The sequence below is a fragment of the Spea bombifrons genome, chromosome 9 (genome assembly GCF_027358695.1).
Source record: "Spea bombifrons isolate aSpeBom1 chromosome 9, aSpeBom1.2.pri, whole genome shotgun sequence".
Lineage (NCBI taxonomy): Eukaryota > Metazoa > Chordata > Amphibia > Anura > Pelobatidae > Spea > Spea bombifrons.
This window is the reverse complement of record NC_071095.1, coordinates 1,350,426-1,370,165: the sequence shown is the minus strand read 5'-3', so window position 1 is coordinate 1,370,165 and position 19,740 is coordinate 1,350,426. Positions and strand designations below refer to the sequence as shown.

The 19,740-nt window shown below is 39.0% G+C and overlaps 2 protein-coding genes across 2 annotated transcripts in view; one reads left to right on the top strand and one right to left on the bottom strand.

Moving 5' to 3' along the window:
- Positions 1–743: 743 nt before the first annotated feature.
- Positions 744–17,074, bottom strand: L2HGDH (L-2-hydroxyglutarate dehydrogenase). Its single transcript, XM_053475393.1, has 10 exons — positions 16,926–17,074; positions 15,664–15,779; positions 14,974–15,125; positions 14,251–14,382; positions 12,935–13,097; positions 12,684–12,718; positions 3,840–4,007; positions 2,731–2,888; positions 1,948–2,079; positions 744–1,263 (listed from the first exon to the last, which is right to left on the bottom strand). The coding sequence occupies exons 1-10, from the start codon at positions 17,033–17,035 to the stop codon at positions 1,068–1,070; spliced, it is 1,362 nt and encodes a 453-aa protein (XP_053331368.1). The 5' UTR covers positions 17,036–17,074; the 3' UTR covers positions 744–1,067.
- Positions 17,075–17,271: 197 nt separating this feature from the next.
- The window catches only part of DMAC2L (distal membrane arm assembly component 2 like), a 30,919-nt gene continuing 28,450 nt past the window's right edge, over positions 17,272–19,740 (top strand). The window contains exon 1 of the mRNA XM_053475320.1: positions 17,272–17,343. The gene's annotated coding sequence lies outside the window, so the exon portion shown is untranslated. The remainder of the gene's footprint in view (positions 17,344–19,740) is intronic.

Here is a 19,740-nt window from a genome sequence, read left to right as displayed (position 1 = left end):
AGGGATGCGCACTTCATATCGCCCGACCCCCGGGACATGCAGTTCCGGGCAGGTGTTTTTCATTTAGCCCTGCTGTGGGTAAGCAGCAGGGTTAGGATCCAGATCCCCCGCAGCACTGCAGGGGACCTGGATCCTCCTCTCCGGCAGCCGGCGGACATCTGCGTGATGCGGGTAGACAACCTCCGCTGCCGACACTTCCGCCAGTGCTTCTCCGTCACCACCGGCTGGCCCCACTAGACACCAGGGAGTCTGAGGGTGCATTGGTAAGTCTGGGGATCAGGGGAGTGGCATTTCTAGGGAGGAGAGTGGCATATCGGGGGGGCAGATTCTAGACGTCAAAAACGTCTAGTCTTCATAGTATATGAAAAATATATGGTTTGATTGCATTGGCTGGCTTCAAAGATGCCAGAAATAGCACAATAACCAGATTTGGAAAAAATGGTTTTGAAATGGCAAAACGCTACTTGTACTTATTGTCCAATAACGTGTGGGAAAAAAAAGCAAAAACATTGGGTATTTTTAAACTCAGGACAAATAGAATCTATTTAGCAGGTTTTTGCATTCGTATTTATAGATTAGCCCTTCTTGTCCTGGGAAAAAAAAAACGGGACAGAAGAAAATTACAGCTAAACACGAGTACCACAGAAATGTTAACAGCCATTGTCACGAAGGGGTTAAATAGGAACCATGGTTTAAATCAGGGGTATCGGATGTAATAATGCATTATGGAGACTATGGACAAATATCGTTTCACGCTCTTGGATCACATGAAGACTTTTAATTAAAAAAACGTTTGATAAGTCATTGCATATTTCCAGCGCCTGCTGTAAAACGTCAAATATTAATTTCAATGAAAAGGATCTCCCCGCAGTGACCCTACCGATGAGCGAGGCCTGAAATCACCAGCGAATACTACTGCAGTAGTTGAAATTTCGCCGTGGCTCATGGAGTTGGCCGCATATAAAACCACAGACGAGTGCTTGTATCAGTCCCTGAAGAATACAAAAGATAAATCCGGATCCGCTGGACGTGGTTCACCTGCTGGCCGTCTGCATCCCAACAGACTCTCAAAGTCCAAACCTTTCCTCTACCTCCGAGGCGATCATCTCCGCTATCGCAAGAGAAGAAGTGGCAGCCGGGGAGGGCGCGTTCCTCACATGCAGTATACGGCTTCCTATATCACCCGAACCTCCATCAAAAACAAAGTCATCCACGAGGTTTCCGTCTTTATCCAGAGCCTGTGCTCTGACCCCAGAGGGACCTCTGCAGGACAAAACATGGACGTTATAAGCAGAAACCCGGTCCATGTGCATACATAACACTTGGCCTCTTATAAAGCTCTATAGACAAGAGCCGCGGTATTTAGCTGCATCTGCGCCTACCCGCTGCATTCACTTCATGCATATATTACACATTAGCTATATAGGGACACAGTAAAGACTTATGCTGCTGTCCAATGAACCATTGGATAAAAACGATATTAGTGTAATTTAACTAAAGATAAATTGAAATAAGGCAAACTTTGGATATTTGTGGCATAGCTGGCTTCCTTATTACAATATAGTTTTTTTTTTTCCAAAGTGTGCAACTGTACAAAGAGGGGGGGGGGGTGCGCTAATTTAAGCTAATTTTAAGCTAAATGTTTGTTGTAGGATCACCATGCTCTTTATAAACAAAATCAATAAGATAAAGACGCACCCTGTACTGATCACTTAAAATACATTAAGTTGCTATCCATACATTATTTATATTTAAAATTGCAAGCACTGTATGTCAGGAACATCCCTTCCTAATGTGCAAATATTATATATATATATATATATATATATATATATATATATATATATATATATATATATATATATATATATATATATATATATATATAGTTTCACTTTCTTTGCAGTGTTGCGTTCACCATCCTCAAAGGCAGTCTATGGAACTCACCTGAGAAGATCATGAACAGATAATTCCGGCACAAATTTCTGAAGTTCCTTGAGCTGTGCGCTCAGGAAACACGCACGATACATTTCCCCCATTCCATAAAATAAATTCTTTAGCACCAGCTTACGAAGACCACTAGAAAAGAAATAAAATGGTTTACATTTTAGACATATGCACCCCCAACCTTGCTAAATGACAGTGTGACAGTTTCTACCAGCTTGGCAAGTTGCGATGTAGCCAAGACTGGTCTGAAGCAAATGCCTTTAACTTACATAAGTGGATACATTATATATTTGCCAATAATTCAGAAATTTCCATCACCGCTGGTAACTGGTGAGAAAACAGGGTACAGATGAATGTCCTGTGGGAAGAGTACCTAGTGACACCACAAGACTATCCGCATACTCGGGGAGGACCCTCGCATCAAGTCGCCATGCAACAAGGGACCCTGGAAGGTTTCTAAGTGTGTTTGGCATTTGGAGTGCAATTGTTAATCTTGGAGATATAGATATATATATATATATATATATATATATTTATTTATTTATTGTTTTTATTATCTATAATCCTAAATATGTTTTATGTATTTCTACTTCTCCTGAGCAAAATGATGTATAATTTGTGCAGGTTCATCAAATGACAAAAAATATTTTGCTCCTTTGGTTATGAAAACGCTAAAATATTATTTGTGTTCATTAGGAGGAATCCAGTAACTTTTTAGCTCTATATGCAATTTTGACGCTCAAATGGCCCTGATGCTACGTCAGTCTAGATTAAATCATTGACCTGTATGTAACGGCGTCGGTAAAATCCCTGGCGCTGAAGTCAAACAGTTGGTAGCCCTCTCGCTTAAAGGCTAAAACTGCATTCGGACCAAGCCAGACACTTCCATCCATCCGTGGAGTGAAATGGACACCAAGGAAAGGAAACCGTGGGTCTGGGACCTGCAACCCAATAAAGAGGTATCAATTATTTCCAGCTTTATGGCATATTAACCTCGTTGTGACGGACTGTTTTTTTATTTTTTGTACGCTTTGTGACAATATCGGTTTTTAACATTTCTGCGTTTAGCTGTAATTTTCTTTTCTCGTTTACTGTACCCATGCATATTATGCATTGTTTTTTTTCTCAGGACAAGAAATGCATTGTTTAGATATAATACATTATAATAAATATATATAAAATATGGTGAAAAAATTTTAGGAAAAAAAAAACTAACTCAATTTTATTTGAAAGACATTTTGTTAATCTACAAAAGCTTATCAAAAAACCCTGCCAAAAATGTATTTAAATATTTGTCCTGAGTTTAGAAATACCCAATGTTTTTAGGGGGGGGGCAAGCAGCACTTTGCTATTTGATAAGAGCATAAAGTACCCCCTTACATTCTAGCCTTTTCTTTCTTATTTTTCTACTTTGGGGGCAATATGTTTTTTAATGTATATTTCTAGCAGGAGAGGCACAAGGTGTTTGGGCACCTATTTTTACTTTTGTGTTGCTGAATGCCTCGATATCTAGGTTTGGCTCTTTACAGTAGCGGGGCAATGTCATATTTAAAACATATGAAGATCGCTAATGGGATCGCTCTGGAGAGCAATCACACAGCGTGCCTACAAGTTGTTTAGGAAACACAGGCTGAGCAAAAAAAAAAAAAAAAAGCTCCTAGATCCCCATGATGTGCACCTCAATTGTTGCTAAGGGGTTAATACAGTGATCCTGCGCCAACCGAATCACAACACATGACCCCCTGTGCCACCCGTCACCACTGCAGCTGATAAGCACTAAACATCATCATATGATTAAACATTGTAGGTTCACTATAACAACAGTAAAGAGGTTTCTGTAGCCAACGCGCTTCACACTTGAGAACATCCTTTAAGAGGAGCCAAGTACCTACTGGGTAAATGTTGCCTTTAACAAGATAACATTTTTCTGGCTTCAGCACCAAGTAGTCCCCACGGAAAGGAACAATGCGGGGTTCGGGGCTGCATCCGCTGACCTGCGACAAGCGATCAGAAAAAAGGCCGGCACATGCGACAACATGCTTACAAAATACTTCTTCTCCCTGCGAAGACATCGGGGGTTTGTAGAATAAAGATTTAAAACGTTAATGAAGAATACATAAAGAAAAAAGCAATAGATAGATTACAGGGGGAAAAAAAACAATACATATAATAAATGAACAAGAGTTAAATAACAGACCTTTCCCTGCAAAACTCTGCAAAGCCCAAGTTTAGTGAATAAACACCAAACTGCCCTAGGCCTTTTAGCATAAGAGTCTGAATAATTAATGTAGTGGTTTTACAAAATGGTTAGCAGGGGCCACATGCGTATTCATTTAATTACTGGAGTTTTAAGGGGGTTGCTGCCAACATTGCCTTTAACATAATTCTATTCACAAATTAGAAGTACAAGTAGCTTGTTCCGAAGTTCTTCTCCTTGCCCCCCCCTTTATAAAATGTTGCCTGAACCAATCTTTTTTTTTTTAATTATATTCTTTATTAAATTTTGTAGAAAAGACAATACAATAATAGAGAAATAAAAAGAAAAACAACAAAACATACAAATATTACATAAAAAGTTAATGAAAATTCCTCATACATGAGTATTTACAGGGAATAACCCTAAATATGTACTATAGCATGTAGAGTAGATGAAGCTTTTAATCATACAGCGTTTCCAACTTTATCTTAACTTTACTACCATACCCATGAGTTACAGAAACGTATAACAAATTGTGTTGATGGAAAAAACAGGAAATAGATAAATAAATACAGTCTTACTCGTTGGTCGTTAAGGATTGGCTTTTTCTCTCTGGGGGGGAAATTGTTTCAGTTGATTGGTCCAGGGACTAATTATTATAGGAAAAAAAAAACTAGATGTTATAAAATCATATTCAAACAGCTTTCCCAAATCCGATGTTTTTTTAATGATGTAGAGTTATTCCTACACACCCCTAATTCCATTTTTAGTTGAAGTTCTAATTGTCCCTTAAATTTAGTCCATTCAAAATCCACATTCTGTTTCCATTCTCTAGCGATAATTTTTTTTGCTGCCACACAGCTGTGGATTGCAAGGGCCATTTTCGGTTGGGACATTGTGGGCCAAGATAAATGTAATGGCACTGATATAGGAGTGTTAGGAATACCAATGTTAGCTACAGTTTTCAAATATTTTATAACTCTATCCCAAAATATTATCATTTTTTTTACATCCCCACCAAATATGTAAGTATGAACCACAGGAATCCTCACAACGCCAACAGATATTACTTGTGGTGGGAAACATCCGCGCTAGAGTGGTAGGTACATAATACCACCTATTAATAAGTTTATAATGTGCTTCAACAAGAGATAGATCGATCCCATTTAGTAAATTTGATAAATGATGAGTGCCAATCTTCTGCTAGTATCAGAGTATTCAAATCTTTCTCCCACTTCAAAATATTAACATTTGATGGTGATGGGGAATCTTTTAAAGTAATACATTTGACACATTTGGCATATATCTTTTTAGCATCAGGTTTTTGAAATATTTTAGCAATTTCGTCTTTTAATTCTCCCCCGGAAAAGTCCAGATTGTTTTTTAGACAGTTTTTTATCCTAAAATATTTAAAAATATTTCTATTAGAAGGTTATATTGGAGATTTAAAGTTATAAAAGGCACGATCTTCTCCTCTATTAATAGATCTTCTAAGAAAACAATTCCAGCTTGTTCCCACTCTGTAAGTGTAATATCTTCAATAACAGATTCAAGTATATGTATTTTCAAAGATTTAATTAATTTGTCCTTTAGACCCATCTTTTTCCTTATTACATACCATGCTGGAATTATTTTAGTTAGAATCATATTTTCATCTTTAGTAGTCTTATTTGTTTCAAAAGATTTAATCTGCCATATGATAGAATTCAAATTCTTCCTCCCGCAAACCTCAGATTCAATTTTAAACCATCCTTGATCTAAATAACTATATGATTGGGTCTTAGCTATATGCAGCAGTAGGCTAGCCTCATAGTATTGTTTGATCAGGGGAAAACCTGTACCTCCCCTCGAAGTTTTAAGGGTTAATATGTTTTTACCAATTCTTGGTCTGGTACCTTTCCAAACAAAATTATGGAAGTTTGTTTGGAGTATTGCTAACCAACTGGAAGAAATAGTGAGTGGTATCATTCGAAAGAGATATATCCGTTTAGGTAGGATGTAAGATTTAATGATGTTAATACGGCCCCACCATGTGAATTCCAGGTGTTTCCACTCTTTTAATAGTTTGTTGGTTTGTTTTAGCAATTGTAAGAAGTTAATCTCCATAATTGTATTAATTTGTCTAGGAATTTTGATACCTAAATATGTATAGTCTTCTCTAGTTTCTGTAATTTGAAAATTCTGTTGAATTTTCTGTTTTTTGTTTATCAATATTGATAAAATGAGCAACAGTCTTATCCCAGTTTAATTTATAATTGGAGACATAGCTGTATTTATTAACTTCTTGCATAAAAGCTTCCATGGAAACTAGTGGATTTGTCAAAGTAACTATCACATCATCTGCGTATAAAGCTATCTTTAGATCACCATTTCTCAAGTGAAGCCCCTTAATGTTTTCATTTTTCCTAATGTTAATGGCAAACTGTTCTAGAGATAATATGTATAAGATGGGAGAAAGAGGACATCCCTGTCTAGTTCCATTTTGCAGCTTAAACCAATTAGAGCAAAAGTTAGTTCCTACAACTCTAGCAGTCGGAGAAGAATAAAGTGCCATAATTGCACATTGTAGCCAGTCTGTTATTCCGAATGAGATCAGTGCTTTACTCATATAGTTCCAACCAACTCTATCGAACGCCTTTTCAGCGTCCAGTGAAAGAGTCACCAAAAGAGAGATTTTTCTTTTCTGCATAATCTAATGTATCTATTAGGCGTCTGATGTTGTTGCTAGAGTCTCTTCCCGGAACGAAACCGATCTGGTCTGCATGGACAATTTCATTAAGCACTTTTTTAAATCTTTCTGCTAAAACAGACGGCTATAGTTTAACGTCTACATTAATCAACGATATCGGTCTGTAGTTTATAACTTGCTCTGGGGACTTTCCTTGTTTCAATATAGGTATAATGTTAGCTTGTAGCATTTCGTTGGGGCAAAGACCTGTCTGGGCAATCTCTGAAAAAGTATCTCGGAGATGTTCTGTTATATCCACTTTAAAAACTTTATAGAAAAAATTTGTGAAGCCATCAGGTCCCGGAGATTTATATTTTACTAAGTTGTCTATCGCTTTAATTAATTCTATTTTCTCTATAGGTCTATTTAGATTAGCCCTATGTTTCTCGGAGAGAGTTGGAATATCGGTTTCACATATATATTTTGTTATATTTTCTTCCGTAGAGTTTTTAGGTACAGAGTATAATTCCTTATAATAGTTTCGAAAGGCTTCTGCAATTTCATCTGGAGATCTATATACATTGTTTCCACCTACTATTTTATCTATTTTATTATTAGCACGATTTCTTTTGAGTTGGTTAGTCATTAATTTATCCGATCTATTATTTTTATGGTAAAAACGGATTCTCATTTTTTCCATATTTTTTAAAGTTCTTTCTAATTCAATTTGATTGATAGATTTACGGATTTCTCCTATTTGTTTAATATATTCATTTGACAGATTTGTTTTATTTAGAGAGGAAAGTTTATACAGAGAAATATATAGATCCGACCTAATTTTATCCTGTTTAACTATTTATTTTTTTAATTTTAATGAAATATCCTCTGATAACAGCTTTATAAGCATTCCATCTATTTGACAAAGTTGTGTCACCTGGGTTATTTTCTAAGAAATTTTTTTTTGTCATCCTAGAAATGAATTCTATATTATCTTTAGAATACAGTAGGTAGTCATCTAAACGCCAGGAGACTTTACTAGGTCTGGCAAATTTGTCTTTCGGTTCTAAAATCAACAGACTATGTCCAGACCAAATATTATCTTTAATAGAAATATGTTTAGTTAGTGTGATCAGAGAGTGCTCTCCAAAGATCAGATCTATTCTCGAATAAGTTTGGTGAACTTTAGAAAAATGAGAATAATCTTTTTCTACAGGATGCACAATTCTCCAGATATCATAGAGTTTTGCTCTCTGAATGATATTAGTAAAGACTTTTGAATTTTTTACTAAATTCCTGTGAGGAGTTTTATGAGGAGCAACTTTTTTCTATAATTCTAAATCCTGGATACAATTGAAGTCTCCAGCAATCAAAAGGACGCCCTGTTTAACCTTCTCAATTTTATCTAATATTTTAGAATTGGCTCTGTGTTGGGGCGGTAGATATTTACCAAAGCGTATTTCTCATCGTTTAATGATCCGACCCAAATCAAAAAACGGCCTTCAGAATCTTGATCAATAAATTTAGTCTCTACTTTTAATCTATACGAGAAAGCTACAGCAACTCCTCTTTTTTTTGTTGTTTTCTAAAGATGAAACGAAGACTTTAGGGAAATATTTACCCCCCCCATCTAATGTCAATTTTTCTCCAGTGGGTTTCTTGGAGTAGAGCTTTATCTATTTTCTCCCGTCTCAAAAAATCAAATACACGTTTTCTTTTTATCGGTGAATTGAGGCCCTGGACATTGGCTGAAAGACATTTAACCATACTTTAGTAAGGTTGAAAAAGAGATCCCCCCCCAGAGAGACAACCATCGAGTAATCTAAGATTTCCATCATCATAACAAAAAAAAGAAAAACAACATAAGAGAGAAGAACATTCTCTCTCTGAAAACAGAATATAACACGTAAAAGAAAGGGACATTGTGAAAATACACAATCTGAACTTTCTCTGAAGCTCCCATAGAGCAACTTAGGCGGGGTGAACTACCCTCCCCCCAAAACAATAGTCCCATATCTGTCTTATTTATAATTTTGATGGGAGTTAGTGGGAAGAAAAAGGAAACGAGAAAAAAAAAAAAGTGTCAACCATTAAAGTATAATATTGTATTCCAATTCGAAATGATAGTTTATCTATAAAAATTTGAGATGCGTGTCATGAAAGTTTAGATATTTTTATTTAAGTGAAACTTTATAATAATCTATAACCCCATCTAATTTAGAGTGCATGTATTTGAACACAATCTGATTTTATCAGCCAAATGAGTACTAAGTGTAAGTTATATCCGCATCTTATTAATTATTATAAGATGCATTTGTTATGCAGATATATCTGATATAATTTATCCAAAAATATTAAGGTGCATATTGTAATAGCTTGTCCATATCAATCTAGACCAGTGATGGGCAACCTTTTTGGCGTGGTGTGGCAAAAATCGGAAAAAAAAAAAATCGAGCATAACTCGCGTAGTGTGTCACTTCGACAAAAAAACATAATTTTGCGCAATTTATAGTTTAAACTACAAAAATGTATAATTGCAATATATAATTGTATTTAATAAACCAAAAACAAATTATTTAACATACCTGCTTAGTAACTTCTTTGTTCATCAGTCGATTTCGTATGTTGCCCTTGATATACCAATCCACACACATACCAATCCACACACATACACACCAATCCACACATATATACCAATCCACACACATATCAATCCACACACACATACACCAATCCACACGTATACCAATCCACTCTCACTGTATGCTTTCCTACCTTTCCTCTTTTCTCCTTACAGCTCCTTTTCCTGCTCTTCGCTCCTCTTCGTCTTCAGTTCTTCTGTCTTCTTCCGAGGGCACGGGGTTCAGAGGGCACGGACAGCGGTGGGCGCGGCTTCAGTGTTGTGCGCCGGGATCTGACAACAAACCCCGGCGCACAACAGCTGTTGCCTCGCGGATCGCAAGGGAGCGGTATCGGGAGATCCTTGAACCGGCTTAAAATCACTCAAGGGAGCCGGTGGTCTGTTAAAGACCTCCGATACCGCTCCCTTGCGAGCCTGCTCCTCCAGCGGCGGACATTACTGTCCGTCTCTGGAGGGGTGCCGGCAAGTTGGCACCCCCCTGATGAGCGGCACCCGGTGCGGACCGCCCCCCCCCGCTAGGTACGCTACTGCACGTCCCGCCCCCCCCGTTCCTCCAGCACAGATTCTTTCATCCTCGGCGGCCGTAAGCGTGAAATCCTGCGCGTGTCACCCCAAATGGCTACGCGTGTCATAGGTTCGCCATCACTGATCTAGACCATTCTTATGATTAATAACCTCATGCATATCATGATACTATATATATATATATATATATATATATATATATATATATATATATATATATATATATATATATATATATATATATATATATATATATATATTTCCCCTTTTTCTTCCCCTTTCCTTTTCCCTCTAAACAGGACTTTATATTAGTCTATAAGCCCATCTAAGCATAATTAAGGTGCATGTGAATAATTATAGACCATCCAAATTATATCTGCATCCTATTAATTATTTTAAGATGCATTTATTGTGCAATATATCTAAAATAATTTATCTAAAAGTATTAAGGAGCAAATTATGATGACTTGTGTCTATATCTGTCTCAAAAAAAAAAAAAAAAAAAATTCATTCATTATGGGGGTATTTCCCGATCTAAACAAAAATAGTTTATCTAAGAAGGTTAACCCCTTAGTTCCCCTATAGACGTACCGGGACGTCCAAAAAACGCCCACAAAGAAACCCCTATGGACGTCCCGGTACGTCCAGCCTTTCGTGCAGCGTCAGGGACACATCCCTGCCGCTGCACGGGAGACCAGGCTGTCGTTTGACAGCCTGGACTCCCCCCTGGCAGCAGAAGCCGGCATTGCCGGCTTTCTGCTGCCCGATCTCCCGTAACAGCTTCCGGCATGAAAGCCGGTAAGCTGTTACGGTTGAAAGTGCCCGATCGCGCGATCGCGCAGTTGAAACGCGCGATCGGGCATTCCCTTCCGGGTTACGTCACTGCTGACGTAACCCGGAAGGTCATCGGGGGACAGGATATCCCCTGCGGGGATATCCTGCCCTCCGATGAGGCACAGAGACGCTGCGATCTCTATGCAGGTCTGTGAGGACCTGCATAGAGATCACAGTGTGATCGGTGCAGGGGGATCGCGGGGAGGGGAGTGAGAAACCTTCTCTCTCACTCCCCCTCCCGTCCTGTAAGAAAAAGCAGAAAAAAAAAAAAACGGTTAGTCATTTAAAAAATAATATTAAAAAAATCATTAAAATATTAATATAAATAATACCAAAAAAAATTATAATGTGGGCTGTGATGTCATTGTGACATCACTGGCATGTTCAGGAGGTCCCTAGGAGGACCTCTAACCATTACTGTGTAAAAATAATATATAAAAAATAAAAAAAAATGTAAAAAAATTAAAATAAAAATAAAAAAAATATATAAAAAAAGATAATAAAAAAATTATTAAAAAACCTTACTTCCCATTGCCCTAGCATAACATCTATCCAGTATAACCCTCCTGCCCCCGTTCACAACCCCCAAACCCGTTAAGCCATAGGCATAAATATTTTACAAAATTGTACACCTAATAGAACGCTCCCTGGTGCTGGGAAAGTCTGGAAAATCTATATAAATTAGGTATTTCTGAAATCAGGACACCTGAATTAATAAACTTGGAGGGGATTTTCCATCACTTTACCTAATTTTGTGAGGATTCAGAGGGAAAATGTAAAAAAAAATTAGTTTAATTTTCTAATCTTCGCTAGTTTTTACTAAATTTCTCATTCTAAATTTCCAGCTAATCATCCAACTATGGTATCAAACGAAAGCTCTATCTCTCCTTGAAAAAACAATATATAGTTTACATGGGTACACTATTCACAGGAAAAGAGAATCATCGCTAAACTGACATACCCCAAAAATGGCAAAATTGCTCTGGGCTTTGAGGTACCAAAAACCCCTGGGATTGAAGGGGTTAAAGTGCATTAAGAAGGTTAATTAATTCGAAAGATTAAGAAGATTAAAGTGCATATCATAGTACTTCGTATAAGTGTTTCTTTCCCCTTTTTTTTCCCTTTTTTCTTTTTTCCAAACAATGCTTTATAGTAGTCTATAAGCCCATCTGAGCATGATTAAAGTACATATAATTAATTATAAACCATCCAAATTATATCTGCATCCTATTAATTATTTTAAGATGGATTTATTGTGCAATATATCTAAAAATTATCTAAAGAATATTAAAGTGCATATTGTGATAACTTATGTCTATATCTGTCTCAACAGAGAAGAAAAAAAAAATAATCAATAAGAAATCAATAAGAGACATCATTTATATACCGAGTCACCCATTAAAGTGTAGTATTGTATCCCGATCCAAAATATTAATTTATCTAAAAAATACCAAGTATAAATTATATCTGCATCCTATTAATTATTATGGAATACGTTTTGTTATGCAAATGTATCTGATATATGTTATCCAAAATATTAAGATGAATATTATACTAACTTATATCCATATCGGTCTAAACCATTTTTATAGTTGATAACCCCACACATACAAAACAACAAAAAAAAATTAATGTCCTTAAGTGTTTTTAATCCATTCTTTTAAGGGTTCCACTGCATAAAAGTTGATTGTAGTGCCCTTCCAGAAAATTCGTAAAGACCTTGGGAATCCCCATTGAACAGCCAGTAACGTTTTATCTGTGATCTCCATTACATGGGTTTAGTTTTTGTACAGAAATGTACAATTTGGGAAAGTGACACACTCTTTAACATTATATTAATTGTGATGTTTCGCCTTCTCCACTACAGAAATTACCTTTGTGTTCCTGATTACAACGGGATATTCCAGTGCTGTAAAAAACAACAAGAAAAAAAACCATGTAGCCAAAATAGCTAAAAGTTTGATCCACTCAATAGGTTTAAGACAATTAGCACTGTTCTGTGAATCAAATTAGCTCAAGAGTATTGAAAGAATAGACACACACACATTCATACACACACACACACACACACACACACATATATATAAATCTTTGTAAATGGGAATGCCCGTTTGCTGTAACGCACCTTGTTCAGATCCTGCTGGGCTTTCCTTTGCCATTTCCATATTTGTTACTTCGAAATTGGTCAGGACATTGCCACCGGCATCATGGAAATCGTCGGTGTAGGCCCGAGCCACTTGCCGGTAGTTTATAATCCCTGTGTACGGGGAGTCCAGAGCCATCACTCCCTGTAAAACACGACTCAACAGTTCATCCTCCGACAGCAGCACCTCGAGAGACCCGCTTATTAACAGTAATGCCCAGCGCAACAAACACAAGCAGCGATTTCGTATAATGAAGCCGTAGACCGATTACCAGACTGATCTTCTGTTTCACTCTATAGTATAGTATAGTATAGTGGGTTGAAAAAGACTTCAGTCCATCAAATTCAACCTTTCACACATACCTAGTTCTAAAGTTGATCCAAAAGAAGGCAAAAAAACCTTACTTGGGGCAATTACCAATTATGCCACAACAGGGGGAAAATGCCTTCTTGATTCCATAGCGGCAATCAGATTACTCCCTGGATCCACTTTCTAAGACTGTCCTTTTAGCAGTTGTAGCCCTTTATGTTACGAATGCAGGAAACTTTTATGTGACAGAAGAGGAGAGAGTTGCTCTGCTTTGTGACCAGCTGTGAGTTGAAGCTGTAAGAAAATCTTTAAATTTTTTTGTTTTTTATTGTTTTATTTTTTATAATTAAACAAAATATTAAGGCATTCGCCTGTTTATGGTCCCCCCCACCCAATCAGCAAATAGGCAAACCATCTCTCACCCTATCATGTTAGGACACTGACGGAGACCCCATAGGGCCACAATTACTGAGGACCGGCCCCATTTCTGTGCAGGTCAAACACTGACAGGGATGCTGCCATTCCCAGGTCCTGAGCACCCTAGGAAACTATGGGGCAGAATTAGTCTGACAGCATTTGACATTCATGGCACAGTTCTATAGGTGGCCTTCTATAGGTGAAGACTCTGATGTTAAACGTACGTTCACTTTGCCTCTGAAAGAAAGCATCCGATACGCTACGCGGCGCGCGGCTCATACATCCAGTGAGAGATCTGTATGGCTGAACCCCCTTTACTTGTTTCTTTATACTTCTATCTCTTTAGCACTCTGAATGCATGCTGCTGATGTTTGCCTCCTTATACAGTATTTTCTCACAAAGTAAAGCTCTCATAAAATTAGAAAGTGATAAAAAGTTTAAAAATTAACCATTATGCGAATATATAGGGTACAGTGTTTTAGTGCAAGCCGCAGGGGAAGGCAAGGTCTGGAGGGGCTAAACCCCTCGGTGTGAAAAGGTAGAAAGCCGGTCTAGTGACGAGCGCCCCCACCTTGCAGTACGGCTCCTTCTCCTTGATTTGCTTGGCGTTGATGACACGCAGTCCCGGCACGTTGTTCTGCAGGCCCCTCTCGTACAAAGCTTGGAGTCTCGGGATTTCATGGTGATCAACGGCTACGATCAACTGCAAAGAGCATACGACAAACGTGCCGCTATTATTTACAGACGGATACTCAATATGGCGTCTGTAGAGAGAAGCCCTACACAGAACACAAATAGGGGTCACATCAGGCATTCCCAACCTTATACACAAAACATAAACCGAGTTCCCCTTCTGCAAGATACATCCCAAGCATTGTGTTTATAAGGTTTATTTGAGTGTTCCTGGGACACTTGCCCTCTGAGCATACAATCTATGAGGACGTTATTGTGGTTTCTATGCAAACTCTTCTGTTCGTTACAGGAAAGGGAAATTATCGAGGTTGCACCCAAAACATGAATGAGTAATAAGTCTACACAGTGCTGGCACTTTTGGGTTTATTATTTGATCCGGGTACTCTGGCATTATGTTCTCTCTTTGAAGGGTAATGTATACGTCAGATTTGTTTTCCACTTATTTCAATAATCAGATCCTCCGTTCCCACTAGGCGAGAGTGAGACTCGCTGCTGGGGTCTGTTTTCGGGGGTGCTTAAAGGGTTAATTTGCCCCAGCTATTAATATATTAGTTAACACCCCTCTCGGTATTCCCTCGTGTTGCAATGCCCTACGAAATACCTTTCCACACTGCCGGTAAGGAATCCTCTTGCGGTCACAGTATTCGTAAAGGAGAGCGGCTCCGCGCACGCACAGCCTGGCTTTCAGAGATCCGGGGGTGTAATAAATCCCGCTGTGGATAACCCCGCTATTATGTCCGCTCTGATGGGAAGCTGGTAATAATAACACAACACATATGGATACAGCTTCAAGGTGTAATTTACTGCAGCATTTCTTATTTTTTGTTATTATTGAATTATTATTTATTATTATCATCATTGCTTTATATAGCTCCATCATATTCCATAGCGCGGTACAACGGGTAAACATGACATAACAAGCAGTATATGACATAACAATTTGACTTAAGAGAAAGAAAAGGTAAGGAGGGCCCTGCTCAAAGGAGCTTACATTCTAGAGGATGTATACACTAAAGGAATCGGACATCTGAAGACTTAACGATGCAATGCTGGGTCAAAAAGCACAAATGCCGCGGGTATACCCCAAATCCGCCACTGTGCGCAGCGACTTGCCTCAGTTTGGCCTCCATAAATATGGCCTTAATTGCCGGAACAATGTTAGTAAAGAAAGGATTGTGTTTTAACTGGGTCCACTCTCACCTTTTGTGGCAAGTAACTCAATAAACAATATTATTTTTAATAATAATAATAATAAATATAATACCATAAACATAAAGCGCATCTGACTTACCAACATCTTTCTCCTTTTCCAAGATGCAAAACTTGAGGTCCGGATGCCTCAGGATAAGCTGCCTTGCTGAAGCCAGACCTACAATCCCAGCGCCGACTACAACCACATCGTAGGTACTGAAATGAAAAGGATTAACGCCATTAAACAATCATTTAAAATAAAGCAACAGAACAACGTGTATTATTAGCTCCGGCTTCAAAGCAGCTTTGGGGGTCCCTTGCACCCCCCTCTTTGTTACGGTTTCACGGACCGTGTGTTTTTGTTTATTACGGCCCTGTCTGCATAACTTTGGTTTACGAGACATTTATTCATTTGCTCGTTAAACACCAACGTGTTTTGATTTTCCAGTAATTACCCTTAGCAGGAGTATCAAAGGTCAGTCTGTAAGAACAGCCTTGTAAGCAGTTAATGAAGTTTATACAGGTTTTTATTTCTTCCTTTTTTACATTATCGGCACTTTTTTATCAATAGACGCATAGAACGCACTGAATGCTGCGCTGTTAACCGTTTCATGTCTATATGTGAAATTCCATTAACCGCACTCGTAACAAAGACGGAGCGGCTTCCATTATTGGCCAAGCAAATGCAGCTGAACTTGCAGCAGAGATCGCACATAAACAAAAAAAATTATATATATATATATATATATATATATATATATATATATATATATATATATACACATATACACACACACTGGAACAGAACACTCAATATATGTTATCAATATTTACATGTATGAGGGGGTGTCATCAATTCCAAATGCTGCAGTACAGCACCAAACCAGAGCTGTCCAAACTGGTCCTCAAGGGCTACACACTATATATTGTGTATGTATATATATATATATATATATATATATATATATATATATATATATATATATATATACACTCACACACACTATATAATGTATATACATACACACTATAATAGAATATACACACATACACATTATATATACACACACACTATAATATACACGCACACACTATAATATACACACTATAATATAATATACACGCACACACTATAATATACACACTATAATATAATATACACGCACACACTATAATATATACACGCACACACTATAATATATACACACATACACTATAATATACATACACATTCGCCAATGCCCCGTGGCATAAGCTCTAAACTCGTATTCTAGTTGGCAGGCACTATGTATAAATGCCCCGGGCAGTGACACTTCGCCCCTAGGCTAGTGAATGCCTCTCCCCACCCGCTCCGGTTATTACCTGTGAGCCCGGCTCCGGAGCCAGGATAACGGGGGTTGTGCCGCCTCCAGGAGCAGGGCCCTCGTTTGACTCTTTAAACCCCGGCCCCACAGACAGCGGATCCCTGCCATCCCGCAACACTTTTCGCGGACATTTACTCTCCGAGCTGCCGTACTGGACAGAGCCCGTATATTAATAATATTGTTTATTGAGTCAGAGCCGCAGATCAGCCAATCACAGAGCGAGCATGGAGCTCCTAATCCAATGGGGCGAAACCAAAATACTTGCAGCCAGTAGGATCACAGGAGCTACAAATTATGACCAAAAGGCCCTGTGAGGTGCAGGGTTGAAGGGTAGTGGGCGAACACCTGACCTTTATCCCGGAAGTAGGTGTTATTGTCGCAGTTCCCTGGAGGTGGATCAGGGCACTGGCTACTCCGTAAGTGCAGGCACAGTCTGGTTAGTGACGTGTGTAATGGCCAACTGTGTATTGTTATGAAGGGAATATGGTAAAGAGGGGAAAGCATCCGTTACTATAGCGACCAGCTGGTGGATAAATGCTTTCAGCATGTCTGACCTACTATCACTGTCTCTCTCTCTCGCCGCATTGCTTTGCGATAACCATCCGCTTTCCCAGCCCTACTTTTATTGCCCTCCACAGCCAACCACATGCACTCCTCCTCTACCTCTACCTATCGATACATAATGTCTTCTATGCATACCTGCAAACGCCTCATACAGCCATAGATGGACGCTCATTCCATAGGAGGAGTGATTATTACCCAGCCCCTTGTATTCTTCTCCATACCGCTGGGCTTTATTCACTAAGGGGAGGGTTGTGGTTTTGCTTTACCTGGCCCTGTATAAAGCATAGTAATACCAATGAGGGGTCTTTGCCAGGGGTTGCTGGAGGTTTCTGTTTACCAGCTCCTTAATATGATCAGATTTGTTGGCCCTGTATAATGTATATTTAAATGTGTGAGATTTTGTGAATGAGCCCTCGCTAGTTCAGCCGGGCGCTGAGCATTGGGTAGGGTACGGCCAATCATAATGCTTAGTGACTCCGCGGGTGAGCGCTAACTCCAGCTCCTGCAGACTCCTGGTTTAGCGAATAAGCCCTTTTAGTCAGGCCACGTATTCCGCCCGTCGCTTGCTAAACACGACAGCAACGAGAGCGTAGATCTCACCGCATTAAAGCAATAGTCCGGGTAGCGAGCTAATTAGACAAAGCGTGACCAAGATCTAACAAAGTGCAGGATGGCAACAATCTAAAACCAGAGGGTCAGAGGCTTAGATGTAAAAAATATGAGTTTTATTTCACTAAGAGAGTGATAGATAAGTGGAACAGCCTCACAGCAGAGGTGGTAGAAGCTAATACAGTAAGGGAATTTAAACAGACATAGAGGTATCCTCAATCTCAGACGAGATCAGGGGCCGACTAAGGTCTGAGTCTTTACACAGGCAGACCGGACTGGCTGAATGGGTCTGACCTGCCTTTGAAGTCTGTGTTTCTATGACGACATACTGTGCCCAGGAAGTGTGTTTGGGGAATTTAAAGCACAAAATGAAAAATCTGGTTCTTTGATGGATTTTTTGGCCCCTAAATCCTCACCCATCATCAACATCGTTATTATTACCCCACTTTTACTCATATCACACCCACATCATTATCCACCACGTCCGCGTCCGATCCCGCTTCACTGGAACCCATCTGCCCGCATGCTTCTCATCTTCAATCTGCTTAACCCCTCTGATACCAGGAAGGTGCAGACGCTTCACTGCTTACTTGCCTGGGGCCCCGCATGCGCCGGAATTGCTCTTTATAAGTATATTATATGTAATATATTGTATGTAACGTTAATGAGACCTTCAGGAACGACCTTTATACCGGCGGGTGTCATATATGTGGAGAACCAGCGACCTGCATGCCCAATACTTTAGTAAATACCCAAATTGGAATTAAGGTACATTTTGTGACGCTGGCGTAACTACAGGGGTCTCTAGGGGGCCCGGTGTGACCCGTTCTTCCTGTCTCCTCGTACCGGTTCCAAAAAGTTTAGAAAGGCTCCTTCCGACCTGGACTGCTCCGATCCGCGTCCAAAGGGCCCTTTCTAAACTATTTTGAACCGGCCTGGGGAGACAGGAGCGTATCGGGGCAGCCGGGCAGGGGAGGGAGGTGGGAAGTACGTATACGTGTGTGTATGGATATATATATATATATATATATATATATATATATATATATATATATATATATATAGCAAGCATGGATGTGTACCTGGGTGTATGTCTGAGCATGGATGTGTAAGTGGGGTGAGATGGAGTGTGTGTTAGTGAGGATGAGTAAGTGTGTGTAATTTGTGTGTTTCAATTTGTATGTTGAAAGGAGGAGGCAAGGGGCAAAGAAGGCACAGACCTGTTGTGTGGGAGCAATTATTACACAGACCAGCTGTTGAAGTTGGAGGCCCCCTGGTTTCAAGTTACGCCCCCGTTTTGTGGCAGTGGACTAAAAAAATAAAATCCCACTTTAGTGTATTTACTATACTGAACACCAGGTGGCGCTATGGTTTCATAAATGTTTCCAGAATCTTTAGAGGTTAGAGAGTCCAACTTGCTGAAAGGGATCAATAACTTCTACAGTCCCTCAATTCTGCGGAGCAACAAACCCAACATCCTTTTCATAAATCCTTCCGGGTTCCAGAACTATAACAGCCTGGGATTTGTTATGGGGTGAAGTATATGTCTGGCTGTCTTTATGCTGATGTATTTATTGTGTGATGGAAGGAATACGTTACTTATGGTTCAACATATGCAAAGCATCATGGAAGCAGGGGTT